Source organism: Struthio camelus, chromosome 25, assembly GCF_040807025.1.
Source record: "Struthio camelus isolate bStrCam1 chromosome 25, bStrCam1.hap1, whole genome shotgun sequence".
In the NCBI taxonomy this organism is placed as follows: Eukaryota; Metazoa; Chordata; class Aves; order Struthioniformes; family Struthionidae; genus Struthio; species Struthio camelus.
In genome coordinates this window covers 8172543-8200492 of record NC_090966.1, presented here as the reverse complement: position 1 = coordinate 8200492, position 27950 = coordinate 8172543, and the positions used below count along the sequence as shown (strand labels likewise).

Below are 27950 nucleotides of genomic sequence, written 5' to 3'. Positions count from 1 at the left end.
GCCCGGCGGGGCGGGGCGGGGCGGGGCGGGCCCGGCCCGAGCTGCGGCGCCGCGGGGCCCTGCGCCTGGCCGGCAGGGAGCGGGCCCGGCCATGTCCGACTATCGGATCTCGGTGGAGGAGCTGAACGACCTCCTGGCTAACGGCAGCGGCTGCTACAGCCTGCCGAGCGCGCACAGCAACGAGGTGGTGCCGCGCATCCACGTGGGGAACGCGTGAGTGCGCCGCGCCGGGCCGGGCCGGGCGGTGGGCGAGGCCGGCGGCGGGTGCGTGAGCGCAGAGCTCGGAGCAGGGGGGGGCGAGGCCGCGCAGGGCTGTCTGGGGAGCAGCCTCCTGTGCGGGCGTTTGAGCCGGAGGAGGCCCGGCAGCGGGCGGGACGCCGGGCCTGCTGGGCCTGCGCGGCCCTGGGCAGCCGCCGGGCCGGGCTGGGGGCGGCGGCCGCGGCCTGGCCGGCGGGGCGGGAGGCTTCTGTCGGCGGGCGGCACGGCACAGCGCAGCGCAGCGCAGAGCGCCGCTCCTCAGCGGCGCCTGCCAGAACGCTCGCTAGCCTTTTGTCCTGCTCAAAACAGAACTGAAATAAGGTCAGAACAAATTAACTTGCTCCCCAGACTAAGCATGAAACACATCTCAGTTGTGTTAGCACTGGGCTTTTTTATTTTTTCCTCCCCCTTAATATTTCCTGCGCCTGCTAATTAGCGGTGGTCAGCACTGTTGGTTATCCACACAGAAAGGGAGTAGAGACAAGATGCTGTGAGGTGTATGTACAGCATCATCTGCTGAAGTCACGCCGCAGCACTTCTGTAATAAACGTATGTTAGGAGAGTGGAAGAAGCTGGAGCAAGGGGGGTAAGCATAGCAGCAACAGGGATATTAGAGCTCAGTTTAACCATGTGCAAAACTACTTGAAGGAAGCAAGACTTGAACAGGAGTCATCTGCCCCTATCAGCGATTGGTCAAATGAATCTGTGCACTCTGTGCCCTGCAAAACATCATACTAATTAAATAGTCATGCACATGATGGGAGCCAGAGGGATACAAATATGGCTGTGATAAAAGCCGTTATGTTCAAGGTTCAGCACTACCCCTTTTCTTTCTCAGATGTATTTTGTTTGAACATAAAAAAACACTTTTTCACTCTAAGGGTGGTTGAACACTGGAACAGGCTGCCCAGAGAGGTTGTGGAGTCTCCGTTCTTGGAGATTTTCAAAATCCAACTGGACACAGTCCTGGGCAACCCACTCTATGTGACCCTGCTTGAGCAGGGGAGTTGGACCCGATGATCTCCAGAGGTCCCTGCCAACCCCAACTATTCTATTTGTTGCACCAAGATTATGACTTCAGTTATGCGTTCCATTCCTATTATCTCTTGCTGATTCAGTTTCCCCTTCTGCATCTCTGTACACGTTCTCTCTGAAATTTGGCACTGTCTATTTGCAATGTGTGTAGTGTAGTGGATCCTTGAGCTCATTTGGAGCTTGTAATTACTAATGAAATGCAAGTCAAACCCATGGGTTTTCGTTAACTTCTGTACCAAACCAAACTCGACCTTTGTCACTACTGGTTGATGCAGGTCATGCTCATCTAGAGATAGGACCAAAATTATTATCTCGATGCCCAAGCTGACTTTTGACAGCCACCTTCTCCTCGATATTTTTAGCAGTTACCTGGAAGAAATAAAATCAAAGCCTACAAGGTCTGTAAATAGGTGATTTGTGCAGTTAAAAATAATTTTGATGGTAGTTTAGTACTGCAAAGTGGTTTTCGTTGTTCAGTAATTGGTTTTAATTAAACAGTTTGGATTTTAGTACAGTCAGAAGCAAGGTTGTCTAGGAACAGAGAATGCATGTGTAAGTTGCAGGATGAAAACGATTTACTGGAAAGCTTTACCTCCGAGAAGGGCTTTTTATCCAATAACTGTCAATCGAAAAAATCTTAAGCGCTAATGAAGTTTGGGGCAAAAGAACAGCTTAGCTGATAGTTGGTCTAGGGGCACATTAAACAAAGTCTGATTCTGCTGTTAGCGCTTTTGAAAAGATGCTGAAAAATTTGGGAGAACATCTGGAGATAAAAAATAATTTTGTGGACTGAAAAAGCTGTTTCACAATGGCAAACTGACAACATACTTAATTTATCAAGACTTAGTAGGCAATAATATTGTTGAAGCATCCACAGAGAGTTAAGAAAATAAAGAGCTCTAGCTGAACAGATGACTATGTATTAAGATTCAGTCGCTGAAGGCTGAACTTTGATAGTCTCAAGCTGGAAATAAGACTAATCTTAAATAGGATTTTTGTCCTAGATGGAGGTGTGGTTTACTCTAGTGTAACTAGCACTTGGTATATTAGTTGTCATTCTGAAAGAATTTGAAACTGTGCAGGTCTGTTCACATGTCTTTTCCAGCTGTTTGTCCCTCTTTTGCGTTCTCCTCACGTTAAGTTAAGGCTAAAGACAGGAGATCTGTTTCTCCGACTCGACTCCTTCCACTACAAACTACTGAAGAAGTGAGAATCTTTTTCACACACGGCCTCCCAGCCTTTGGGCATATGTGGGTCCAAGAGTGTACAATGCATGTTACTACTCTGTGCAAGAAATAAGCCACAGCCATGATTGGGCCCTGTATTTGCAGTTCGTTAGCCTGTCTTGTTCTGCTCTAGCATTTGCACAGAGCTTGGAGTCTATCTTGAATTTGAAGCTGTCTTGGTACAGTATGTGTCTGACTAGCACTCACCTCCCCAAAGTGACTGAAGAGTGAGCAGCTGCATGGATATTAAATGAACAGTGACCCACTCCAGCAGATCATGCTCCACCTGGTACATCTGTCATTTGTTATAAATCACTTTAACTTTTTTATGCATTCAATTATTCTTTAGGTTATGTTGTAAAGCATGTTGCTCTTCCTGGTGGGAATGTGCGTTGAGTGAAAATAAGCAGTTTGACCTCTGGACAGCATAGCTTGAAATAAGAAAGACTAAGATCGGAAATTATTCCCTGTCTAAATACAGCTCCCTGTGTAGCAGCCGGCAGTGCAGTATATGGGGTTCAGTAATTTTCTCCAGTGACTGCAGTGATGTCACAAATTTAGCAGAGTGACACCCTCTTCCCTGTCCTCTCCCAAAGTGCATATAGTTATTCATCCACAGATGCTTTCCAAGTGACACGTTCTTTTGCAGTTAAGAATCTCCAGACGTCTCTTCTGTCCCTAATGGACTCTGACTACAGATGATAATGCTGTTATAATTGTGTGCATGGCATTTTTGCTGAAATACAATAAAGCATCATTTTTATATTGCCATTTTGTGCTGGTACAGAATGTCAGATGTGTTTGAATGCCACAAATTCTAAGCAGTTATTTAATCTGATTGTGAAAATGAAAGGTCAAGCATGCAATTAATATGATACAATCTTGCTGCAAAGTAAGCTAGACGTTAGACTAGACGTTAGACTAGAAAGACGTTAGACTAGACTAGAATAGACGTTAGACTAGAAAGTTAAGGCAATCACAGCATTTCTCATGAAATGTCTCTTGTAAAATGTTCTATTACTCAGCTATTCTTGTTCTAAGAACGCACACTGAAGTAAGAATCGTAACTCATATCACAATAGAGCAGCTTGAATCTTCATTTGTGCTAAATAACAAAGAAATCTAGCTAAAATTTTGATTCACAGATAGCCTGTATGAATAGGTGGCTTGAGACATGCATATTTTGGCTTTGGCCTTTGTCGCACAGATCTCCTCGCTAATCTCTGAGGAGCTGTCAGAAGCACTTTGCACTGGGCTACAAGGAAGTCTGGGAAGGCAGTATAGCAGAAGAGAGTGATGCGATATTTGCTCTGGCATTCAGATCTCTGCTCTGACTTGGATGGATCAAACCCTTTCTGCAGTATAAGGCTATATTTACAAAGACTGCAAGTGGCAGAAATTTTAAAACAGTAAGAATTCAGAGTAGTCATATCTGTATAGAGTTTTAACAGAGGGAGTTTGTAATCCCAATACCTGACATAAGAACAGGGGATTTGAACAGTTTAATGCAGAAAGAAATGAAAACGTCTGAGTGAGATTCAGAAATTTCTGTTTGAAATCTTTGGAATATTCTGCATAGGGATACTTCTGTCTCTCCTTATGAGTGACTCATCTTTAGATAAAATTGAGACTGCTGAAACATTCAGGCGGATGAGAGATTAAATTGAGACACAGTGCAGAAAACAATTCATCTGTCAGATAACTTCAAGTAACAGATAGAGCCAAAGTAGTAGATCTTCCATGCAATAATACATGAAGATAATAACTAATGAAAACACAGAGGTAAAATGATAAAACAAAATATTTTGAAAAGAATGTTTTTGCATATTACAGTAGATAATTCTAACCTCTCAAAGAGTACCATGTTCCTGAAGGCAAGAGTCAAAACAGGAATTATTATATACGTGACAGAGTAGCATGATTATATATTTTTCAAGCAATAACACATTAAGGCAATTCAGAATACCTTGGAAGTACAAATTATTTTCTATTACTGTACAACTGAAGATGTGTTTGAGTATAGCATCTTAATGACCAGGACATTCGGACAGAATACATCTTCATAAAGGTTGCAGATAACAAAAACGGGGGAAGCAGGCAACACACTGGAGGGTAGGGTTGTTATTCAAAAGGACCGTGTGTTGTCAAAACCAGTGTTTTGCCAGAAAGCAAGCATATCTTGCATTTATAAACAGCTTAGCTTTCTAAACTACTGAGTAAGGAGTTATGTTGTTTTTTCACAGACTATTGGATGCCTGTAACAATTGAAACCAGATGTCCAGAACTGCATTTGCTAAAAAGGTTCTAGTTATGAATGCCCAATCTGAGTTTTGTGGCTGCTTGAATACGTGTGGGTAACCCATGAAGCAATTCTTTGTTCTTAACGTGCTAGAAATTCAGGTATATTGTAATACATATGAAAGGAGGTGTTCTGAAATTAACATAAAATTCAGGGTCTATAAGGGAGGAGGAAGTGGTGAGGAAACAGTTTGCCATGAACATAACAGTAGACCTAAGAATTGTAGACATAACAATTAAATGTGTTACAAGACTGGGAGAGAGTTACCTAGTCATTGGCATTTTCTTGCTCCATATTAAGGTCTTGGTTTATTTGCTGAGGTGGCCGGGGGCATGAATAATGCCATATGGCAATCCTATGTAGCCTCATGTACCCTTGATTACCTGATACATGGATCTGTAAGACATGTATTTTATGGCTGGTAAATCTTCATCTGTGCTGAAGTCACTTTTTACTACTATACTCAAATTACAGGACCAGGGCCAGGAAATCTCCATATTCAGACTGATAAGATCCCTAGAATTTTCTTAGGGAAATAGAAGGAGCTGACGGTAGCTTCTCTTCACTATTCAGAGGAGCTAGCGTTTGAACGTAATGCAGTTGGACAGAAATGTTAAGGACAGGAGAGATCCTAGGACTGCTTGGGATGGGAGAAAATGGTATATGGATTTTTCAGCTATAGCTGAGTAGAGAAAATCAGCTATAAATCTGTGGAAATCTTTCACTGAGAGGGAGTTTGCCTCCAGCTGAGCCAGTCAGTGTTACCAGAGGCAGCCGTGATTCCAGGACACAAGTTCCTATTGATTCCAGTCAGTGTCAGCTATGTATTCTGTCACTTATACCATATACTCACCACGCTAAGCACGGGGACTCACTGCTGAATTAACACTTTTTGCTTTGGCCTTGTTCTGTAGGATTTACTTTTTTATTGCAAGCAGAATTCCCCTGGCACTGATGCTTGTCCCCTGGCACAGATGATGTCCTGCCAGATGGAAAATCTGTCAACATTTGTTTGGGTAATGAAGTCTTTACAAATATTTGTCTCAATGCCATAGTTGCTGGGCACAGGCAGCAAAAAACGCAGAAGCTTCACTCACGCATAAGAAGTCATCTGCTTACAGTACAATTTAAGGGGTGAACAGTCATTAGGATAAAAGGAATGCTCTAGATGTTCATATAACCTTGAATTACATGAAAATTGTTAATGAATGCACAGGACTCAGAGATGCATGTGGATAATAAGCTAACTAATTCAGATACTTATTTAAGCTAACTAATTCAGATACTTATTTTAATTTTTCTTTAGAGTAGCTAAGTGTACAGCCAAAACCCTTAGGTACCTTACAGTCTCTTACAAGCCTGTCCAAAATGATACTGCACAGATGCTCATCTGGAGCTCTGCTTAATGTTAAGACTCCTTGTATTTGCAATTTAGGTCTGGAGCCTTAGGGAGATTTTCTAAAAGATTTCTGTTTCCACATTCAGCTAGAATCACAGTGAAAGCCACCTTTAAAAACAAAACAAAAAAGGGATTTTAGGCTGCCCCTTCTCACAAAATGTGCAGGAACTGAATTATCTTTCAAACTAGTCATCTTCTATCACGCTCTACTAATGTTGACCAGTGGGCTCAGATTTTATTGGGAGACACAAGGTTTAATTAAATATATATATGTATATTTTTTCTCTCCAAGAAAGCGAGGCTAATATTGGAACTGACATATAAGGGAGTAATCAAACTTGGGATGAAAAGTAGTGATTTTACAACAAGGAGCTAATGGTCCTTTCTTCTTACTTAATAGCTACCTCTTCTTACTACAGGTTGTGTTCTTCTGCAAAAGGGGAGATTTATTCACAGTCAGTTGTGTTACTAAGTAGATGAATTGTTTGCCATTGTACCAAATGGAGCTTTTATCAGTGCATATAGCACTATTACTGGATCTAATTGTTATCATCAAGCCTGAAAGGCATGATTGTTATGTATCAGCCTCCCCGATTCTTTACTGACAGGTTAGGGTGCTATCTTAGCCACTGAAAGATGGAAGCAGGTGTTTCTGCTACAGTTATTTAGGTATTTGAGAGAACTGAGGAGTTGTAAAGGATTTCGCTACCTAAAAGTACTGAGGTCTTTCATCTTAAACATCACTCAGCTGGATTCTTCTCCATTCAGATACTGATTTCAACTAAGACACTAAACATTGTAGGAACACTTTTAATGAAAACACTGAATGGAAAAGGCTGAGTTGTATCTCGATACTGCTGGCCTTTGGATAGTCTTGCCAGATCTTTCCATGATTTCAAGGATCTTGGATAACACAGGGACAGAGGACTACACCTTGTAGGAGTCCTTAGATGAGACCCTTGAAGATGCAGGAACAGTTACTTATAATTACATTCTATGTTACTGTGAGAAGGAGCCTATGCTGTTTCACCTTGTTTTCAATTGCCCCCCACATGCAAGTTTTTGGAGGAGGGATAGGGGTATCAGACTGTCAATCCTGGATGCTGTGAAGAAAGGCTAAGTTCAGATAAAATGTCTGTCTGTCTGGACTGTCTACTAGAGTAGCAAGTACTGCTTTTCTAGCCATGCAGCACTGGTAGCTGACAGTAGAGGCTTTTTATAACTGTTTCTTAAATTCGCTTATGTAGATAATGGTTACTCATCAGGAGTGACTATCCTAGGCCTTCTGGTATCTCCAGTATTTTCTTACTTTGGTCAGGATTGTATGCTCCGAAAAGAGTTATAAACTTACGCCGTAGTAGGGGCTAACAGGTTAAGTTTCAGGTGTTCTCTGCTCAGTTGTCACCCAAGAAAGTGGCATTTTCATACACAAGTAGTGACCGTCATGGCCCTAAATACTTCTGTGGGTATGTAAACTGTAGCTAATTTATTTCTGAGTACAGTATATTTGGCATCTATTAACAGGAAAATCAGAGGTTTTAGTAATCAATAGCTTCTGGGGGCTTCATAAATACTGACACAATTCATCGAGTTCTAATTGTTTTCTTGACACTTTTTATCATACAGGTTCATAGCCAAGAACATTATGAGGCTGCAGCGTCTGGGGATAACCCATGTTCTGAACGCAGCGGAGGGGAAGTCATTCATGCATGTGAACACTAACGCAGAGTTCTATGAAGGCACAGGCATCAGATACCATGGCATTAAAGCTAACGATACGCAAGAATTTAACCTCAGTCGCTATTTCGAGGAGGCAGCTGATTTTATTGAGAAAGCACTTTCCCAGAAAGATGGTAAGGCAAACTGAAATACTTTTCTGCCCTGCTTTCGGTGCATTGTATACCTTTCTCGGTCATTTATTTCACTGTTTTAAATGATTTTGTTCAGATTCTTGGCTGAACAACCTAGTCAGGAATTCAGATCAAGACTCAGGATCAAAGATACCTGAATGCACAGAAAAGCATCTTAATCTGCTGTCTGTAAATGTGGGTCTCCATTATATGGCAAATGGAAGTCTGTCATTGCAGGAATGACTTTGAAAGTGAAACAGCTACTGTATCCTAAAACAGTGCCTTTCTAGGAGGATATGTTCTTGTTTTTCTTTAGACATGGGGTGAATCACATGAAAAATCAAGAAAATAAATGCAAGGTCTAAAAGTTGTTTTGGGACACTGGAAGTTATAAATTAGAGGAAGGATTGATATAGGTAATGCATAGCTGAAGAATACTCACACCACCTGCTGTGTTCTTTTCTACAAAGTGTCTCCGAGTCTGCAAAAAGTTTAGAGACTGTGGCCTATTTAGAGCTATTATTGCATTAAGTTTTGTTTTTGGGTTTTTTTTTTTTTTGGTAATGACGATTGTCTCACTATTCCCTTGGGTTGTAAGAAGGCTGGAAATATTTGCTATGTTGCTGATTGCCACATTGTAGAGAAATGTGTTTCCTCAGAGCAGAAATCCGAGGACATAGTGCAGTGGGCCAGACAGTGCTTCTTGTTGTCCGACTTTTTCAATATGCCACTTATTTCTGCATATGTTTAATTTCTTTGATGTTCAGTCGTGAAGCAAGAAAGAGGAGGAAAGAGAAACTCCCGTAATTTTAGGAGTTCTTTCTCTGAAACGGGCAAAAAGGTGGACTAGAGCTGTGGTTTGCTTTTCATAATGGAAAGAAGTTACACCTCAAATTTGGTACAGTACGAAAAGGTCTAAATATTAAAATACAGCTCTTCCAGTTAGCTTTGTGACCTGCTAAAATAGGTTGTGGTAGGAGCAGTTTAACAGTGCTAGCTGTGCTGTGGCTATCCCAACTGAGTTTGACTAATAATACCTCACAGTAATCTGAGCGGTCACAGAATTACTCTGAATTTGCAGTTAACAGTTCTATCTGGTCAGATTCTTTCAGTCTTAGTAGCTGTCCACCAGGCCTGCCACTGTTCTCTTACCATGGCAGACAAAGAGGAACTTTGTAGTTTGTTAAGCTGGAGCCAGTTCTCAGATTAGCTCACTGCTGAAATTTGGTGGTCTTGGTTAACTATTGCAGGTTGGGTAAGGACGATGAAGAGTGCAGCAGTATCTTCTCCTGCAATTTCATTTTAGCATTGTAGTTGCATGAAGTTCTGGAAGGCAGCTAAACGAAGACAGCTTTGGTTTACTAAAGTCATCTGTAAAACTCCCTGCTTCTCACAGAGGAAGGCTAGAAACCCTTTTGCTTCAGAACGTTTGCAGAGGGGAAGTGAACTCTCTTCCTCTTACCTGCTTACGAATCTTTAAATATTGTTAATTTATGGCTACGGGGTCTCAATAAATGTTGAGTGTTAAGAATCAATTGTTTTTTGTTTTTTAACTTGCTTGTAATCAAGACTGCAGATCAAGGCAAATGTGGTAATGGGCTTTCTGTTGTATGGTTCAGAGCAAACTGTGGATATCATGAAAATGTATGCATACAGTTCATCTGTTCTCTTTGTCTCAGAAAATAATTTACTCTGGAGACTAGCCTGGGGCTGCGTCTGCCGCTGCATTTGAGGAGGGGAACATTTTTATGTCTGGAAAAGCAGGTCAAAGAGGAAGCAACTGAGAGAGAATCAAATCAAGTCAGATTTCTAACAGGGAGAAATGGCCTGTTTTATTGTTGTTGGATACCCAACAAATACATGGAATGACTTCCCCAGTCAGTTAGCTGGAAGCATTTTGTTGGTGCTGGCATGGGTGTGATTAGATGCTTCCTGTTTTTGTTGCCGCACACTTGTTTATGTGACTTCATAAATGGCCAGGGAAGCCAGGTGTCATCCAGCATAGAATTAGCATAGGAATTACCAGTAATGCAGTGTAAAGGCTGAGTATCTTTGAAAAGATGTAGTATATGACAAACAGCATATTTTTCTGTACCCTCTGTCTTCAGTCCAGTGTATTTTAAACTGTGTGCCATTTATTTTTGATGACCATTACTGGTCATCTTCAGGGGCAAGGCTTATTCCAAAACACAAAGAGTGGAGAAGTGTAGTAAATGGGCACAGTTTGAATCTTTGCAATATAGCAGCAAATACGTTTTAGTGTGAATGTTTGTGCTATACGACCTCTTTTTTCTGCATTTTTCTTGATGACAGATTGAGTAGCTACTAACAGTGGTAGCACCTTTCCTCCAAGTTTTCTATGTCTTCTCTAGCATTCAGAATTTTGAGTTCCAGGCTGCTGGAGGATTAATATTATTACCTTTTATATCCTAGCTAGTTCACGTTATTCTTCTATCCTAGATTCTAATGTAACCCTAACAACCCTATGACCTGTCTTCCCTGCAGGCCAAGTGTTTGTGCATTGCCGTGAGGGCTACAGCCGTTCTCCTACATTAGTCATCGCCTACCTCATGCTTCGCCAGAACATGGATGTCAAGTCTGCATTGAGCACTGTCCGGCAGAAGCGAGAGATTGGCCCCAATGATGGCTTTCTAAGGCAGCTTTGCCAGCTCAATGAGCGATTAGTGAAGGAGGGCAAACTGAAGCCCTAAAACAGAGCACAGTAGTATTTTGGGAAGTTTCTCAAACTGTAAAAGGATATGTGTTAAGTGCTTTAGATACCCAAACCCCAACCACCAAGCTAGGTCACGTAATGTGAGGGAGACAATTCCTGCTCTTGTCTAGTGTAAGTATCTTTTGCAAACTCTGGGTCTTTTAAAATGGCACAAAATTCTCCCACTTCTCAGAGCTGTTGCAGTAAAGAAGCGTCTTTAGAGGGGAAACGCTGATGAGAACAGCTGTTTTCACATGTATTTCAGAGCCCCCTGCAGATCCTGCCATGTATGTGCTTTGCATTGACCTTGACGGTGATTTGTTTAAGCCTTGTCTTGTATCCCACCAGAACACCGTTTTCTGAGAGCCCCAACACGTCTCTCTTCGCTCACTCTTAACTGAAGTACTGTATTTTCTAAAGTTTCTCTTCCACACACACAGGTGCCTGAAGTCTGAGTGTAGGAGCTTCAAGGAATGAAGAAGTATATATGCCAATGCACAGATGCACTCTCATGTAAAATGATGTGTATACAGCTTTGTGTTTAGTGTGGGTATACGCAAAACACACAGAGGATTCAAGTGTGGTAGTAAAGACATTCAGAGCCCCATCTTAATACACGCTGGATTTCCAAGAATATTTGTTTCTTTTGCTGTTGCGGTTGACATGAAGTAGTCTGATATTAACGGGATTTTTGTATTTTTATTTTAAAATCTTACTAGAAAAAAAAGTCAAGAGTAAATGCTGAAGAAAAAACTTCAGCAAGGAAGAAAGAATGTCTGTATCAAGTAATGCCTGTACGAGATGTAAGGTAAAGTCCTAAGTGACAGAATAGAACGGCTCCTGAGGTTTGTATTGGATTATAGTGTCTCCCTTGACCCTCACTGTTTATTAAACTTGAAAGCTTGAACTGAACCAGCACATACGTAGATTACTTTCAGGAGGGCAGTGCACAGGTGCTTGCAAAGCAGTTTGTAGAAGTACACTCTGTCTTGTTGGATTGCTTGCATGGTTCCATTACATAGAAGTGAGAATTGCTAAGTATCACATGGACTAGCAAACATTTCCTTTCTAATAAAATAAATGAAGTCATGGCTCTGTCTGACATGGCAGATGAAATGAGTCATTGCAATGTTGGGAGAGGAAGCTTTGTTTAGGGTATGCCTGACCTAGTGGGTAAATATGTGAGTGAGTTAGCATAGCACTGTGCTAATACAAAGGGTCTCCCACAAAGAACTCAAGAGTTGTTGGTTAAACTAATAGAACCCTGAGATGTTTATGCTCAGTTTTTATATGTGCTTTAATGTAGGTACAGATTTAAAATCTAGCACTATTTAACAAGAAACACTCTTGTATTAGTAATGCATATAACCATAGTTCCACAGTTTTGTACATTCAATTCACTTATCAAAAATCACAAAGGACATAGATTGTTTTACTTCTAGTTGGTTTGCCTTTTTTCCATTTAATCGGATAGCTTTCTTGAAATTAAACTCCGGAGATGATTATTTTGGTTGAAGATGGGGCTTATTTCAGTTTCCTTGCACAGGATGGGAATTACCAACAAGTAGTACTTTGTCTTCTGTGGCCTTTAAAGGAACAACTGGGGAACACTGCATAGCAAGTGTTTCCTTTCACCTCCCTACAGTCAGTCAATATTTAGTGCTTGTTCTGAAGCAGAATGGTTCAGTAATACCTAGCAGTAGAGAGTTCCTTAGGATAATTGCAATTGCAATTGTTCAGTGTCTCCCATTTTATCGAATTTAATTGCTGTTTTCAAAATTCCTGGTTACTTTTTTCATGTTATGCCGTGTGGGGAATAGGAATGCTGGCCTTATCTTTTCTACAATACTGCCTTTTTCATTCAGCAGTCTTATTTATAAATCACACTTTTAAAATGTTTACTGTGGGCCCAGATTTTTTTTTTTCCTCTCTCTGCCTGCACTGTGTATTCATAACACCTATCCACGCTACAGGAAAAACAAACAAACAGAGGTGCACATGCATGCACTTTGGCTTTGATTTGTTACTTAGAACTCAAAAATTCCAGTCCAATAAACGACTAAACAAACTATTTGGTATTAGATTTTTTTTTACTATCCCAAAGAGTATAAAAATGCTAGTAGCTGTCAGATTAAAAAGCAAATGTTTTGTTAGAATGTGATAAAATGCGTTAAAATGGTGATGCTTTTGTACAGTTCTACAGGTCGACAACTGTCTAAAAATAGAGATAAATCAAGAAATACAAGAAAAGGTTCATGTGTTCCAGGTGTTTTTTTTTTTTTTTTTTTTGATTCATAGGACACTGCTCCATTCTAGTGGTAACTTCAGGGATACTCTGGCCAATTTATCTCAATACAACAAAACTTAATTAACAAACGTGTTGTAATATGCGGGGGAGAAGACTAAGAAAGACGCTCATAAATTAATTAAACTGAGCTCTGAGACAGCATATCCTAGTCTGAGTTACTGATAGGTGACTCTCAACCATTTCTAACTTTGCCTTTAGAACAGGCTAAAAATAGTTAGGCTGTCACACCACTGCTCCATTAATGGATTGTACACTGCTCTTTTATCTTTCTGTTTAAGTACTAGAACGCTGCAAATTCTTCTGCCTATCTTAGTGGACCAAGAAGAGCTTATATTCCTCTAATCCATAATCATATGCCATGTGCATCTGTGTGTCTCTTTCTGACTGTGGAAGGCAAGATTGTGTAGAAAGAGGAATGAGACCTTTCTACCATTATAATGTGACATTGACAGAATATCAGAAGAAGTATGCCTTTTTGTTTATGAAGTTACCATGTAGCTGCCTGTTGAGATAAGGTGTTCCTTACAAGCATGCTAGCTGGAGAAGGTATTTTAAAAAACAAATAAGCAAGCAGAAACATAACATTTTTGGTGTTTAAAAATCTTTTGATGATAGCTAAAATAGGGTAGTCTGGATTTATATGAATATGTTTATCCTGAATAGCAGCATGGTAGTTTTTGTGTAGACAAGAGCTTTGGAGAAGGGATGGGATCTCTGTAGAATATGCATCTGTCACAGAACAAGGATATCCAGCCTGTCAAATCCCGGGGGGGGGGGGGGGGGAGGGAAGATGTGGGGAAGGAACTACTAGCATTTTGTAACACGGAGCAAAGATGAAAGTCTGGTTAGATAATAATTCCTCTAAAATGATCATATATGTACAAATAAATTGACCTTGTTATCTCATGCTGAACCAAATCTCACCCGTTATATAAGCACAGAGGAGGAGTTTCTATCTTAAAATTAAGATTCAAAGCAAAAATGACATTTTCGGAGCGCTTTCTGTCCTCATCCTTTTGCCATGCAGCTAAGACTACACTGTTGACAACAACAGTGTTGTATCTAGCATGCTACTCTGAACCAAAGGTACCGCCAGAAAATACTTCACAGAAGGATGTTGCAATAGAGCACTGCTGACAAGTGAGCATTTTGCAAAGCTATTTCAAAATTAGACTAACAGCATATGAATGCAAGGCTAGCAGCCAGTATAAACCATACTGTAATTCCATTTGGGGATGTTGAGCACGTGTCAGTATTGGACATGTTTTTCTCCTGCAACATGAGTTCACTTCTCTCTCTTGGTCTTGTGAGAATTAATTAAACTTCATAAAAGGCTTTGCAGATGAAAAGCACGGTATATAATAACACTACACGCTCTTTGACTTGAAAGACAAGCTTATGTCAGGTATATGTTCCTCATGCCGAGGGGAAAAAGAAAAAAAAAAAAGAACCATGGCAGTAGATGTGATATTTGCAATGTTTACTTTCATCATTTAAATATGTTCAATGAGATGTTGTCTCTTGACCAGAAATAGTTCAATCTCTTACACTTGAATTGGAAGCAGGATTTTTTTTCCCTTCTTTATTAAATCAGTTTTGCTAGTTTACTAGAAGAGTCTTAGCATAGACGGACTATCCAATGTAGTCTCATTAGTATAGCAGAGAGGTTTCTTCTAAAATTACTGTCTGGGCTCTATCAATGAATAAACTGAAAACAGAACAGACCTCAGAGGTAGCTTCCAAGGGTTTGTTATTGAGAATTCATATCCTTATGCTATGCTAGCTAACTCATGCTGTGTATGTCATTGCAACTCTGAATCCAGATGAGCAATTGTGAACCAGGCCTTTGATTTTGTTTGGGGTAATTTTCTACGGAAACTTGGGAGTTAGAAGTCTGTAATGCCCTACTGAAAATATAATTAAAATCCATAAATTATATAATAATCAAATTATTTGGCCCTGGAGATAAAAACAGTCTGTACTAACTGTCTACAGAATTTTTTTCTTATCATTCACAGTCAGTTAATAGTTCCACAGGCTTTTCACAACCCCTCTTCTTTTTCTGATGTATACTTCTTATATACGTGGAGCTGTTAAGTCTACTTTTGATTGTAAAGCACTCTCTCTGGTAGAGACTAAACTGGAAAAATATATATGCATCAACAAAAAAATAATTCTTAGTAGGAAGGTTAGCGTGGTAGTAAATAGCCGATTTAGCCCCTTTTTTCTCCTGGTACTGCTTTATTTCAAAAATTCAGATGTACCAAGTCAATATCACTCATACAGGCTTGGTACATTCTCAAGTACAAATAATCTGACTAAGCATATGGCAAATTTATTGTATGTCGATAGTGAGATCAATGACTGAAGTTACTATAGATTGGGCTTTGACTGTTACGCTGAAGAATTAACTCTTGCTTTTGTCAACCAGTTTACAAACAGTTAAATGCTACTGTATGTTAATCATACATATATGTTACTCTACTTTTTTCACAGTAAGGTTATGTACGTTTCTTGTGGAAAGCTGCTGTTGCTGACTGTTGTTATTTGTGCCATCTCGTAGCTTTGGACCTTGCATATATTTTGCCGCCATCTCAGATCATTCTTCTAGTAATCAGTGGATTTGGATTGATGTGCACAGTGCTACATTTTGGTTTATATTCTGCAGATAGATAGGCTCCTGAACCAAGCTGATCATGGAGTTGTTAATTTCACCCACTATTTTAGAAACAACTTCTTCAACACTAATTTTAGCTAAATCAACTCTCACCATTATTAATCATTCATCAGCTTAGATATCTGTTACACAGCAGTAAGACAATACAAGAGGTATGGCTAAAATCTTGTGCAATTGCAAAACCAAAAATTAAAACTGGTAGCCGAGCAACTCCCTTAGGGAGACAGTATGTCCTACAGAAAGTACCACACTAGAAAAATGATAGAGTCTTTGTCAAATACAGCAAGTAATGGGATAGGTCTGTCTTGAATTTAAATGCAGCTCTATTCTGTGAGTAAATCAAGAATGTCTGCTTATAATTTTTGAATGGGCAATGACTGACTCCAGTTCTTACCCTTTAGATAACCTCTTCCTTGGTTTATTTTGGACATAAACCCTACAAACTCAGGTTGCGTGCAGCTGAATTAAGGCTTTGTATTTTAATTCCAGTATCTCAAGGGAGCCGGCTAGCTGACTCCCACCAGATGGAGCTGTATGCTTACTATTCTTCACTAGATAGTCATAATTCCATCTCTGGGTGATGCTACTGTATGACTCTAATGTATTCTCTTGTTAGTATCAAAAAAGGTTATTCACCACAACGGTTTATCAATGCGTTTGCTCATCTCCGGTGGGAGAAAACTAAGCTTCCGTTTCTTCTTGGCTTCTTAGAGGAGTTCACAACATAGCATTCAGCCTGATATATTCAGGCGGCCACACATGGCTCAGCAGAATTCTCGTGAGAAAGATAAAAGTTACTCAGGCAAGGCTGGCTCAGCAGCATCTCGGGAAGAGAACTGTTTGAGAAGCAGGGAAGCTCTTGAGCTTGTCAAAAACGGAATTCCTGGGCAGTGTGCAAATTAAAGCCTAATTCACAGAAAAGTTTATAAACTGTGCACGTGTATCTTAGTGCTTGGATATCTAACACAACAACCCCGGCCCCAGCTATTGCGGGGGTACGTTTAGCACCAGAGATTACATTTGGCAGAACTGATTTTAGAAATTGTTTTCTATGCGTTTGCCTTCATAGTACAGTGTTGCAATTTAAGCTCAGTAGGACACAAGTCTGAGTCCAGACAGCAGCAGTAAAGGCTTCAGGCTAAGTATAGGATGCCAGTTTACTAGTTGTACCCGCTCCCACCAATACATCTGATGCTTTCTTAGCTAGACTAATGGTGTTCTTTCAGCTCAGAAAATAGTATAATAGTATCCCAGTTCTGCGGATAGTGGTCTCAAACTCGGTTCCACCCGGGGTGGGGGGGAAGAAGGAGGGTCGTTATGAAAGTGTCCTCGATGTTATAAAATCAAAAATGATTTTTGTTTTTTCCTGTGCTTCATTAACAATGTAGAATGAATTGTTCATGGGGGCTGCAGCCCAGACCACTTCTGCTTTCCTTTTTGCAGAAAATAGAGTGAATAGGCAACCAACTACAGGAAGTGAAAGTGTTTTTATAGTTAAGGAAACTGAATGCCTAACAGGATTTGGCTGCTTTTCTTGCCCCTACTAATGCTGCCCTCCTAAATTGTGCACAGGAGGTTTTAAGCCAGAGGCTAAATATAGCTTCCAATTTTGGCTTTTCTAGATTTTTTCCATGATTTCTCCCAGTCATCGATACAGGTAAGTGTTAAGACCGGTAAAAGAGGGGATTGTTTAAATACTTAGGGTGAAACTGCATGGAAGAAATCGTTTATGCTTCATCTGAAAATAATTGCTGTAAGTGTGATTCTTTGTAGTAGGCCTAACGCTGACAATGATATCATGAACCTCGAAATACTCTCTATGCAGACGTTATGTGAAAAGAAATTAACAGAAACAGAGCTTCGTTAAGTAGAGAGACACAATTCTGAAGACATTTAAACAGAGGAGCGAATAGGTGACGGTTCCTCAGAGATTACCAGTACTCAACTTTGTTCTAGTCTCCTGTTCTGCTTTTCATCTGCACTCCCATTCTGCCATGAGCTGTGACCTATCAGCTCTTCAAACACAGGTTACTTTGGAAAAGGTCACTATGCTACTGGTATTCTTGCCCTGACAAAAAGAATACTGAGTTAAGATCCTTGCTTTTAGTGCCTGGTCACCCTTCCCCACTTTTTCAGATAAAACTGAAGGAAAAAAACCCCACTATTTTTCTTGTGGGCCATTAGAGCTTCACGTTACAGTTTCACAGAATCACAGAATGGTTGAGGTTGGAAGGGACCTCTGGAGATCCTCTAGTCCAACCTCCCTGCTCAAGCAGGGTCCTCTAGAGCATATTTCCCAGGATCACGTCCAGACGGGTTTTGAGTATCTCCAGGGAAGGAGACTCCACTACCTCTCTGGGCAACCTGTGCCAGTGCTCAGGCACCCTCACAGTCAAGAAGTTTGTCCTCAGGGTCAGATGGAACTTCCTGTGGTTCAGTTTCTGCCCGTTGCCTCTTGTCCTGTTGCTGGGCACCACGGAGAAGAGGCTGGCCCCCATTCTCTCGACCACCCCCCCGCCCCGCCAGATACTTGTACACATTGAGGAGATCGCCTCTCAGTCTTCTCTTCTCCAGACTGAACAGGCCCAGCTCTCTCCGCCTTTCTTCAGAGGAGAGATGCTCCAGTCCCCTCATCCTCTTTGTAGGCCTCCGCTGGACTCTCTCCAGTAGTGCCGTGCCTCTCTTGTACTGGGGAGCCCAGAACTGGACACAGGACTCCAGGTGAAGCCTCACCAGGGCTGAGTAGAGGGGCAGGATCACCTCCCTCCACCTGCTGGCAACACTCTTCCTAATGCACCCCAGGATTCTTTTCTGAATAAAAGAATAATAGCTATATTATAAGGGCTGAAAGCAGAGCTTAAGAGATCTTCATACACAATTTCAAATATAATTTGATCATGATCATCTAACCTGTTTTTACAAAAAGAATCCTCCAAGGAAGATGAATCCACAGCTTTCGAAGCAGGCATCTGTCCTTTCTTCAGAATCCTTTTTATTTGGTGGGCAATACCTTGAATGGAAAATAGATTTAGTCGTAAGTGAAAAAAATTGTGCTTGGAGAAACCTTTGCAAGGGCTAAGTATTTGGGCTTCCTATATTTGTCAGACCAGCATTAATTGCTTTGGAGCGTAGACCAGCATTAATTGCTTTGGAGCGTAAGAGGAAGTTATTAATGAAAGATAATCAGCCCTGTTGCTGCTGTTTATAGGAAGAAAGGAAACAGCACATCTCCGGCAAATGATGTGGCAACATTCGTTATTAAAGAACGACATCCTGACAGACTCTGCACAAAAAAGTTTCATGTATGAAGACAACAGTGTACTGTATTCCTCTCTAGGAAAGAGAGTAACTCCTGTGGTGGTAGGATGAGGAGGATGCAGGCTGGGGGGAGACAGGGAGAGGGAAACAGTGCAAACAGTTGTATGCAACACAACGCACAATTGCTCTTAGAGCTTCTTGGGACTATTTGGAAAGAAAGGCCCCGCCAAAACGTGTTAATCTGTAATTTTGGAGAAGAAAGGGCAGGAGAGAGAGCATGTCACAGTATATTTCAGATGCTATTGTTTTAGGAACGGACCATTATACAAAATAAGTAGGCTACAGCTCATCTAACTCAGTGCCGCTATTGCATCTGCTGTGCGTCGCTGTGTGTGTGTGTGGAAGGCAGAAGAGGTGAACCGTCCTCAAGTCATCATTGCTATTGTTTGAATGTATTATTTTTTCATCTGGGTCACACCAAGGGTGAATGTGCCCCTCACTTTAAATTTGGTGACACCTGTTTTCCGTGCCAGGTCAGGGCAACTGTCAGACTGGAATGCAAGCCTTAGGTGATCAGTCCTAGGGAGCAGGGAGAAGACAGACGGCCCCAGCTGTTTGCAGTGTTCAGACAGGTAGACCAGAAGGCAGAGCACAGAGGCTGTTATTGACATTCCAGCTAATTGTTAAAAAAATGCTGGTTAAGTGATTCACTTAACATCTGTTCTACACGAAATATTTTCACAGGGATGAACTGTGTGTGACAAACATTGCAGCTATGCACAGAGGTGCTTTACTGCTTTATGCAAACATTTTGTTTTCAGTAGTTATGATGAGAGCTCACTGTAGTTTCTAATCTAACTTAAAAGGTGAGATACTTTTTGATTAATGTATTTAACCTGACATCATTTGTAAATAATGTGGAAATATCTATGGTCTTGAGGCACAGAACTTGCATGCCACTGTCCCCGCTATCACTTTATTTCTGCAAGGGAAAAGAAGAATGCCATAGATGAGATTTTAAAACATGACACATGAACACATCTTGGGCATAGATGTCCTAGGTATTAGATCAGCTCTTTTCTAATTGGTTGTACCATGATTACAAATCAGTCTGGCCCTGTTCTGTGTTTAAAGTAAGCAAATGTCCTAAAAATCAACACACACAATCTGCTGTACAAAATGTCAGCAGAAATAGTGGTATGCAATGATATTAAAGCAAATGCAAATGCAAATGCAAAAAAAAAAAGTGCAAAAGAGCACATCAGAAAGCACGGTGTGCAACAATCTGGCTGTATAGCTTTACTAACATGCTCCAAATAACCTATATTTTTAAGGAAAACTAAGTAAAACAAATTCTCATTTTGAAAAGAAGAGCTCTTCCCTGTTTCTTCTAGTCCATTTGAGAAACAAAATGCAGAGATCCTTGTTTTGTAAAGAAAACAAAAATTATAAAACCTCAATCATTTATCTGCAGGGACTGAAATGCATCACTACTGAGCTACAGTTTCTAATTGTGCTTACTTTATACTTGGGGAAAAAAAGGCACCAAAAAAAAAAGAAACCCCACACCCCACAGAAAAAAAGTTCCCAATAATGAGTCTGAAACCCCTTGAAAAAGACAATAACCAGAGTTTCAAATATGGAGATCAAAGCAGAGCTTAATTATAACACTGTTAGAAAAATTTGCAGAAAAGACTTGTCAGGCTACAGCTCATCCTAGTCTTGTCAATCACCCACCATTGTTACCAGGCAGAAAAATGAAGTATATGAGAAGCTTTTAAGCACACAGAGTATTTTTTGCTAAACCACCCCCACACACCCATTTAATTTCTGACCCATACTGACAAAAGCTTAGATGAATGAGTTGTTGTTTGGCCCTTCCCACTTTGTATAGTCATTGGCTGGCTTGGTTCTAAAAAAGATTTAAAAAAGGACAATAATTTGCCTTTGCCTGGGATCTGAGGCTGTGAGGGTGCTGCAAAGCTAATCTGGGGGCTGCCACCATGCAGATCTCTTGGGCTATGTGCTCTGTTTGTGTCTTAATCCAAATTGCATTTCGATCGGTGGAAGGGTGGCAAATGTTTAAAAATGATGCTACAGAAATCATTCCCGAGATCACTGAAAATACAGAAGCACCGATGGAGCAGACTTACAGTGACAACAACAATACAATGAACCAGGCAAAGCATGGGGGAAGACAGATACAACAGTCTCCAGACCCTAATGGTAAGAAAAATGTTGTATTACTGTTTTAGATGCTAACAGACAGTTTATGAGAGGACATTTAGTATCATCTATGGGTATTTATTAAAACCTTTTGGTATGGACCTAATGCTGTAAGTGATAGGGAATTACATCCACTGTTGAAGAAGTAGCAATGCAAACATCAGGAGGGCTATGTCAGGGTTAACTGATAAAAGAAAGGTATGGCTTATCTATTAAACAATCCTTAGGTACTACAATATGCATTCCCGTCCTGCCCAGGAGCTATGTGCAGACACAACTCCAGGACGTAAAACCTGTGGAAAAACTTGACTTTTAAACGTACAATACAAGCAGCAGTCATCAGCGGTTTAAATTTCCCTGTGTAACACGCTTGCAAGCATTGTGCGAAACAGCATGGGTCTTCTTTCTCTCTTTGAAATTAGGATGGGGCAATGGCTTGGTAATAGAGCCAGTAAGGTTTCTTAACTATTTAGGAAGAGTCATACTAGTGATGTCTTTAAGATCACACAATGAAAAGGTCACATGGAGTTTACACTGAGCTAGACCAGAGAAGCGTGCTGCTCACTGTCCTTTGCCAACAGTAGCCGGAGCTTCAGCCAGATGCCAGTAGCCAGAAAAAAGCTGTTATGCGCAAGTTAACGCACTCCCAAGGGGAATTTATGCCCAAATGAATTGGCGGGGACTCTCACTATCCTGCAGAGCTGTGCAATCCTGGGAGCGGTTTGACTACTTTGACACAACTGACGTACTTCCTAATGCGATATCACTGTATTTAGCCAAATGTCTGACATCAACAATGACGCAAAACAACTTTGTGAGGAGAGACAGGAAGTGAGGAGCTAGCACCAGCAGTTTGAAAGGAGGACTTCTGCTGGCAAATAAGCCAAACTTCATTCTTTCAGACTGCTGTGTTTGGTTGCCAAACACACATAGCAACAAGTCAAACTTGGTTTCCACTATTGGGCATTTCACATCTGAGCTACACTTCTTCTTCTGTGGACAACTGGAAGGGAATTGTGTCCTGCTGCTGCAGCTGTCAGTTAGGGGTTGAAAGCCACAGCATTAGCAGTATTTTAAAAGAATAGAGAAAGAAAGAATAGTATTTTTTTCTTTGTTAAAAGAAACAAAACAAAACAAAAAAAAAGAAGTCATGTTTTTTAAGCGTACCATATCATAAGGGTCTTAAATATGTAGGAGTGAGCTCTCTGCTTCTCACAGGCATCGCCAGCAACCACCAGATCAAAATGGGCTGATTTTGTAGCTACGTCTGAATACCTTGGTTTTCTAGCCTCTATCTACTTTGGCATCATTTGCAGTGGGGAACGGAATCTGGCCCACTGAAACGTGCCTATTTTTTTTGAGGTGGAAAGGACGTTTATTTAAGAAAGTGAGCGAGAGAAAAGGGGATTGGATAGTCATTCAAGATATGCAATGGTCTCATATACTTATTTTAACATCTTTAACACAAGGAATCAAAACTATAGTCCAAAAGCTGCCAGACCTTCCTGGGACACATGAAGTTGCCCAAGACCATGAAATAATTTTGCAGTATGTGGAACCTGTACACATACAGGACAGGACATGTGTGTGCAGAAAAAAAATCTATATGGCTGAGGCAAAGGGCCATATAGCCACCCATATCTGCCTATGTACTGCAATGGTCCAGAACATCTGATTCAGACTGTTATTTTCTACCTAGAAAGAAGTAATTTTCCTAACGCTTAGGTAATTCAGGAGGATCAGACTAAGCCTACGTGGAGTTCAGTTGCCAGCATTTTCATCACAGCTTTGTGACAAAGCTCAACAGATTTGGCTAATGCAGTCCATAAAACTTTTAAAACATGAAGTCCTGAAAGCTGTATTTAGATACATATAAATCCAACCACTAAAAATCATGGTTCCACACTTCACGGAAAAGAACAAATTAAAAAATGAAAAAGTATGTATAAATATAGTTCTATCGCTAATGACTCAGGGTCAGAATTCTCTTTTGGTGTACGAAGGAGGGAAACATTTTGTACACAGCAAAGGTAATGGGGCTAACAGACACAGCATTCTCTTTGTAAGTTGACCTCTGATGATTTCCATCACAAGTTAACCTGAGTTATCCTTTTGATTAAGAGAAGAGCACTAGCATGCAGTTACCTAGATGAAGTTCATTGATAAACGCCTTAAAAAAAAAAAAAAAATCAGTCTTTATGTCTTCCAAGCATGCTGATAAGCAAAGCGTTCTGCTTGGCAAAAGGGGCCCCCCCTCCCTCCCCCCTCGGCAGTTGCCCCCTCCCCCCCTTCCAACCCATGAAAAGAAATCCATCCAAACATCCATTATTCAAGGAAAAGGTCTATGCCTACAAGCAGAAAGTTCTTCTCAATTCTTAACGCCAGAAAGCTTGTATTTTCTAATGCTTCCTTTGCCTATTGCTGTCCATTAAGAAAAAAGGGGGGGGGGAGGGGACACAGTTAAGGTTTCTAATCAGCCAGAAGACACCTCTAGTTGTCTGAAAAAAAATGATGTTGGACTTGTGGGATTATCACAAAGAGCAGTAAGCTTGGAAAGTCTAATGCCTGAAGCACAGGAATTCCTTAGCACTGTAGTAATCTGCTAATATCCCTAACCTGGAACACAGGTTATGCTAGTTATAAATCACTTAAGAGACACTTTCCTTGTTGCTAGAGTCAACTTCTGAAGTCGATAGATTTCAACCAGAGTAAATGGAGAAAGGTTTTGCCTACAGGTGGATGAAGCCAGCAGAATCATTATCTGAATTCCCCCAAGTACCTGCTGCTGTTGGGGCTGTTGGTCAGCAGCTCCACTGCCCACCGGCACAATCCTGTCATGGGATTTACCTAGTGGCAAGAGAAGGATTTTATTCAGCAATCTGTACATGACAATTCAAGGGTCTTATAGCTAGAACGGCCAAAAACTCAGAAGCTACAAGAGTAGGGCTTTGCAGGTACTCCTTCCAAAATCTGTCATTCAAGCTCAGCGCTAGATACCTGCTGTGGAAACAAAAAAGTTGCTTTTGCAAGGATGATGAAAAAAAGTACTCAGGAATTAATGTGTTTCTTGTTTGCAGATGCTTCCGACTTTAGCTGCAGAGAAATGCGAACCACCCACTATGTCACTGAGGGGCCTTGCCGCAGCGTCAAGCCTGTCAAGGAACTGGTCTGCTCTGGCCAGTGTGTCCCCTCACACCTCCTTCCCAACTCTATTGGTAGAGGGAAGTGGTGGCGCCAGAACGCCCTGGATTACCGCTGCATCCCTGCTCACACTCGCACGCAGCGCATCCAGATGACATGTCCTGAGCAAGAGACTCGGACTTACAAATTCCGAGCTGTCACCGCCTGCAAATGCAAGCGCTACACTCGCTACCACAACCAGTCTGAGCTCAAGGACTTTGGGAAGGAAACTGTCAGGCCTCAGAAGAACAAGAAGCCCCGTCTCTCCAGAGCCAGGAGCAGCAAATCCAACCAGCCTGAGCTAGAAAATGCTTATTAGACGGTCGCTCTGAGTGGTACAGCCCAGCAGCTCTGGATATTTTACAGGACATCAGATGGGACTCACAGGCCGCAGAATGGGGTTCTGGCTGCAGGAGGTTCCAATTGCTCCTGCTAAGCTGGGTCAAAGGCTCACATAGTCCAAAATGTATCAGATTATAACAACTGTAGTCTGATAAGAGAATGAGATAAATTGAGCTGGTGGTAGCAACACCTAAATTCAGGCTGAGAGGAGAGGTACACCTTGGAGAGTTGCATGAGGTCACGTGGCTTGTACTTTGAGGAAGGCAGAGGAAAGAGGACGTGTTATGGTGACAATCACTACGGTGACAGGAATGCCAATAGCCCTTTCCAACTTTTCTAGGCACTACGATGCAGGACAATCGTGAGGTTAGGGAACCATCAGGAGAGTTACCACTCTGAATGAGTTGTATAAAATTGGCGATATCAGGGATTTCAACAGTTATGGTGAATGAAGTCAAGTTGTTAGGAAATTAACATCCTGTCAGATGTCCTCATGCCCCAGTTGGTTCCTCTGTTAAGGAAAAACACACCCCTAAACGACACTTGAGTTCTCAAAACAAAAATGTGATAAATCTGTTTCATATCTTTAATTAGAATAATGCAGGATCAACAGATTCAAGATGAGCTTTGACATCTATAACATCGGATTTGTTTTAGGGACAATTCTACTCAGCGGAGCCGGTTCATGAAATGGATGCTCCTCTCAAACCAGATAACCGCACTGATGTGTCCTGTATACAGCTAACAATGTGCATAATTTTTACATAAGAGATGCTGATTTTACTTTATTCCTGCAGACAAGATTGACTTTAGCATCAACTTAGACATCTCAATTTACATTTTCTATTCTGTAGAGTTTGGATCATCTGGCTGTACACTTTTTACTGCCAAGACTGGGCAAGGCAAGCTCGGGGAGTAAAGTGCCGGTTCTGCATTAAAGCGAGCCTCTGCTAATTTGAAAGCCACGAATTCCTCCTGAAAAGTCTTTGGTATGCTCAGTTTAGTTCGGCAGCAACTTTCCTTTAACTTAGCTTCTCAACATTCAGACTAGTGCTTGTGTTTTTACATTAACGAATATTATCGGAAAGCAAATATTCACGTGCTGTATATATCCTCTAGAAATGCTAACCCTAGTACCAGATAAACACAATTTGCGATGAAGACAGTTCCTCACTGTTCTTATTTTCTATGTAGAATTTATGCTAAAAATCATATACACTATGGAAATTTCCATTGTTCATAGATTTTTTGCAACTATTTTATGTGGGACCAGAATCTAGGGAGAAAAGCTATTGTTTCAGAGAATGAATTATGTATTTATTTTTTCCTCAGAAATTATTTATGCAATATTTTTCCTTGTAGAGGATGAGAATTAGTACTGCTTTAAAAAATATTAGTCTGTTATTTCGAATTTTCACTACATTGTTAATAAAGTAGCAACGCTGATTAATTATAGGAAGACTCACTGATTTTCGGCTAAAGTTTAAAGCCGGTTTGCTGTAAAGCCTGTGACTCACAGAACAGTCTGGGGCTCGACTCTGGCCAGGGAGCTACATTTCTGTGCTAGAGAATGTCAGGGTCCTTAATCCTCAATCAATAACCCACACATCTCTGAAGAAACTCAAGTTCTAGCTAGGACTGCTCATTGCAGTGCATGACATCTCTCACTGTAAGGCTTCCTGGGCAGCTGAGCAGCTCAGGGCCATTTCAATATTCTCATTTCTCCTTCCTCTGGGAAAAGAACAACTCAGCAGACTTCAGGTCCCTCCTACTCCCAGTGACACTTCCCGATTCAGATGTCCACAACCTGATAAAGCCACCAAAGGACCAAATAAGGCCATGAGCTTTCAATCAGGGTGCTTCAGATTTTTCTCTCTGAAAAAAAAAAAAAAAGAAAAGGTGGAACCCCCTTTGCAGGAACTACCAAGGACACTTTTCTTTAAGAAACAAAGATGGTCTCCCATTAAATTAGGGAAAACTGAGCTTGGAACACGTATCATGTGCAGGTCCTTAAATATCGTTTTAAATACTGTAAAGATGAACAGCTTTTCCAAGACAGTCAGCAGATGAGGGTCCTTTCACTACTACTATTTGAAGCCTAACAGACAAATCAAAGACAGACTTTTCTCAGCTATCTGGGATAACATTTTCCAGACTTGTATTTGCTTTCAGGTATTTGGCACTTGGGACTTAATTTTCAGGTCAGAACGAGCACCTTCAAGGGCTTCTTAAGTGCAGTAAGAAAAGTGGAAGTTCAGTTCCTCTCAAAAGCGGGTCCACAGTCTCACTGGCACCTGAAGTTACTGCATTTTCTTTTTATTTTTATGTCGACTGTGATAAGCCAGTAGAAAGAGATTCACTCCACTTTATCTGGAACTTCATGAGGGATTCCAGCCAGTTTAAAAGTATAAGGCTTGCTACAGGTGAACCAGTAATATCCTTCTCCCAAACTTTTCACCTTAAAGATCCGCTCTTCCAAAAAGCAAAACAAAAAAAAACAAAAAAAAAACAACAAAAAAAACCCCCCACAACCTCCCGCACAGATCTCTTTTACTAAAAGTGCAGAAGTTTTCTGCTGTCCAGAATCTTGCAGTTGACTGACTTACAATGTAATGATTGGTTCTTTGCACGTATAAAAGCTTTAACAAGAAGGTCAATGGACAAGGTGTCCTCGGGCACTTAAAACTATATTTGTCTCAACGCCCATCCTGTTCACAGCTGCTGCTCACTGGTTTCTTACCACAGGATAAGTGGAATAGGTAAACAGTCTGCAGGTACACTGGCTTGCTCTAACTGTGGCTTTGAGAATGAGCTCCTTGCAGTGTCTGCCGAATATTTCAGTTTGTCTTTCACATCAAATCTATACAATTCCACTTATTTCCAAAGGGAAAAAAGCTGATGCTGTAACACAAGAGACATAACTAGAAACAGAGCACCTTCACAGTTTGTCCTTACATCAAGCGAAACATTGCTGGAAACGTAAGCGACTCGCAGGACGGGCTCTTTCAATGTAAGGTGTATTCCAGAGGGGCATTATAAGGAGCAGAAACCTCTTCCACACTCCTTTTAGGCGAGTATTAAATAATCTTTCTTCAGGACTATAAACTCTTCAGGCAAGAGTGAAGTTCTCCATCAGCATGTTTGCAATCAACTGGCACATTATTTAGGTGCTACTGAAC

At 41.0% G+C, this 27950-nt stretch overlaps 2 protein-coding genes across 2 annotated transcripts; both read left to right on the top strand.

The window, feature by feature from the left end:
• The first annotated feature begins 3 nt into the window (after window positions 1–3).
• DUSP3 (dual specificity phosphatase 3) lies at window positions 4–12851 on the top strand. The gene is made up of 3 exons (XM_068919332.1): window positions 4–213; window positions 7844–8070; window positions 10573–12851. Exons 1-3 carry the CDS (start codon window positions 92–94, stop codon window positions 10776–10778), a joined length of 555 nt encoding a protein of 184 aa, XP_068775433.1. The 5' UTR covers window positions 4–91; the 3' UTR covers window positions 10779–12851.
• A 5913-nt stretch (window positions 12852–18764) lies between these two features.
• On the top strand, window positions 18765–27243 carry SOST (sclerostin). The gene is made up of 2 exons (XM_009670461.2): window positions 18765–21249; window positions 24327–27243. Exons 1-2 carry the CDS (start codon window positions 21027–21029, stop codon window positions 24746–24748), a joined length of 645 nt encoding a protein of 214 aa, XP_009668756.1. The 5' UTR covers window positions 18765–21026; the 3' UTR covers window positions 24749–27243.
• Window positions 27244–27950: the final 707 nt, after the last annotated feature.

What these genes read in the sequence shown, in the direction of transcription:
- DUSP3 (XM_068919332.1), top strand. Translation starts at nt 92, where the DNA reads ATGTCCGACTATCGGATCTCGGTGGAGGAGCTGAACGACCTCCTGGCT. An exon ending in CGCATCCACGTGGGGAACGC is followed by an intron (nt 214 to 7,843) that starts GTGAGTGCGCCG and finishes TTTATCATACAG; the next exon opens with GTTCATAGCCAAGAACATTA. An exon ending in AGCACTTTCCCAGAAAGATG is followed by an intron (nt 8,071 to 10,572) that starts GTAAGGCAAACT and finishes TCTTCCCTGCAG; the next exon opens with GCCAAGTGTTTGTGCATTGC.
- SOST (XM_009670461.2), top strand. Translation starts at nt 21,027, where the DNA reads ATGCAGATCTCTTGGGCTATGTGCTCTGTTTGTGTCTTAATCCAAATT. An exon ending in ACAGTCTCCAGACCCTAATG is followed by an intron (nt 21,250 to 24,326) that starts GTAAGAAAAATG and finishes TCTTGTTTGCAG; the next exon opens with ATGCTTCCGACTTTAGCTGC.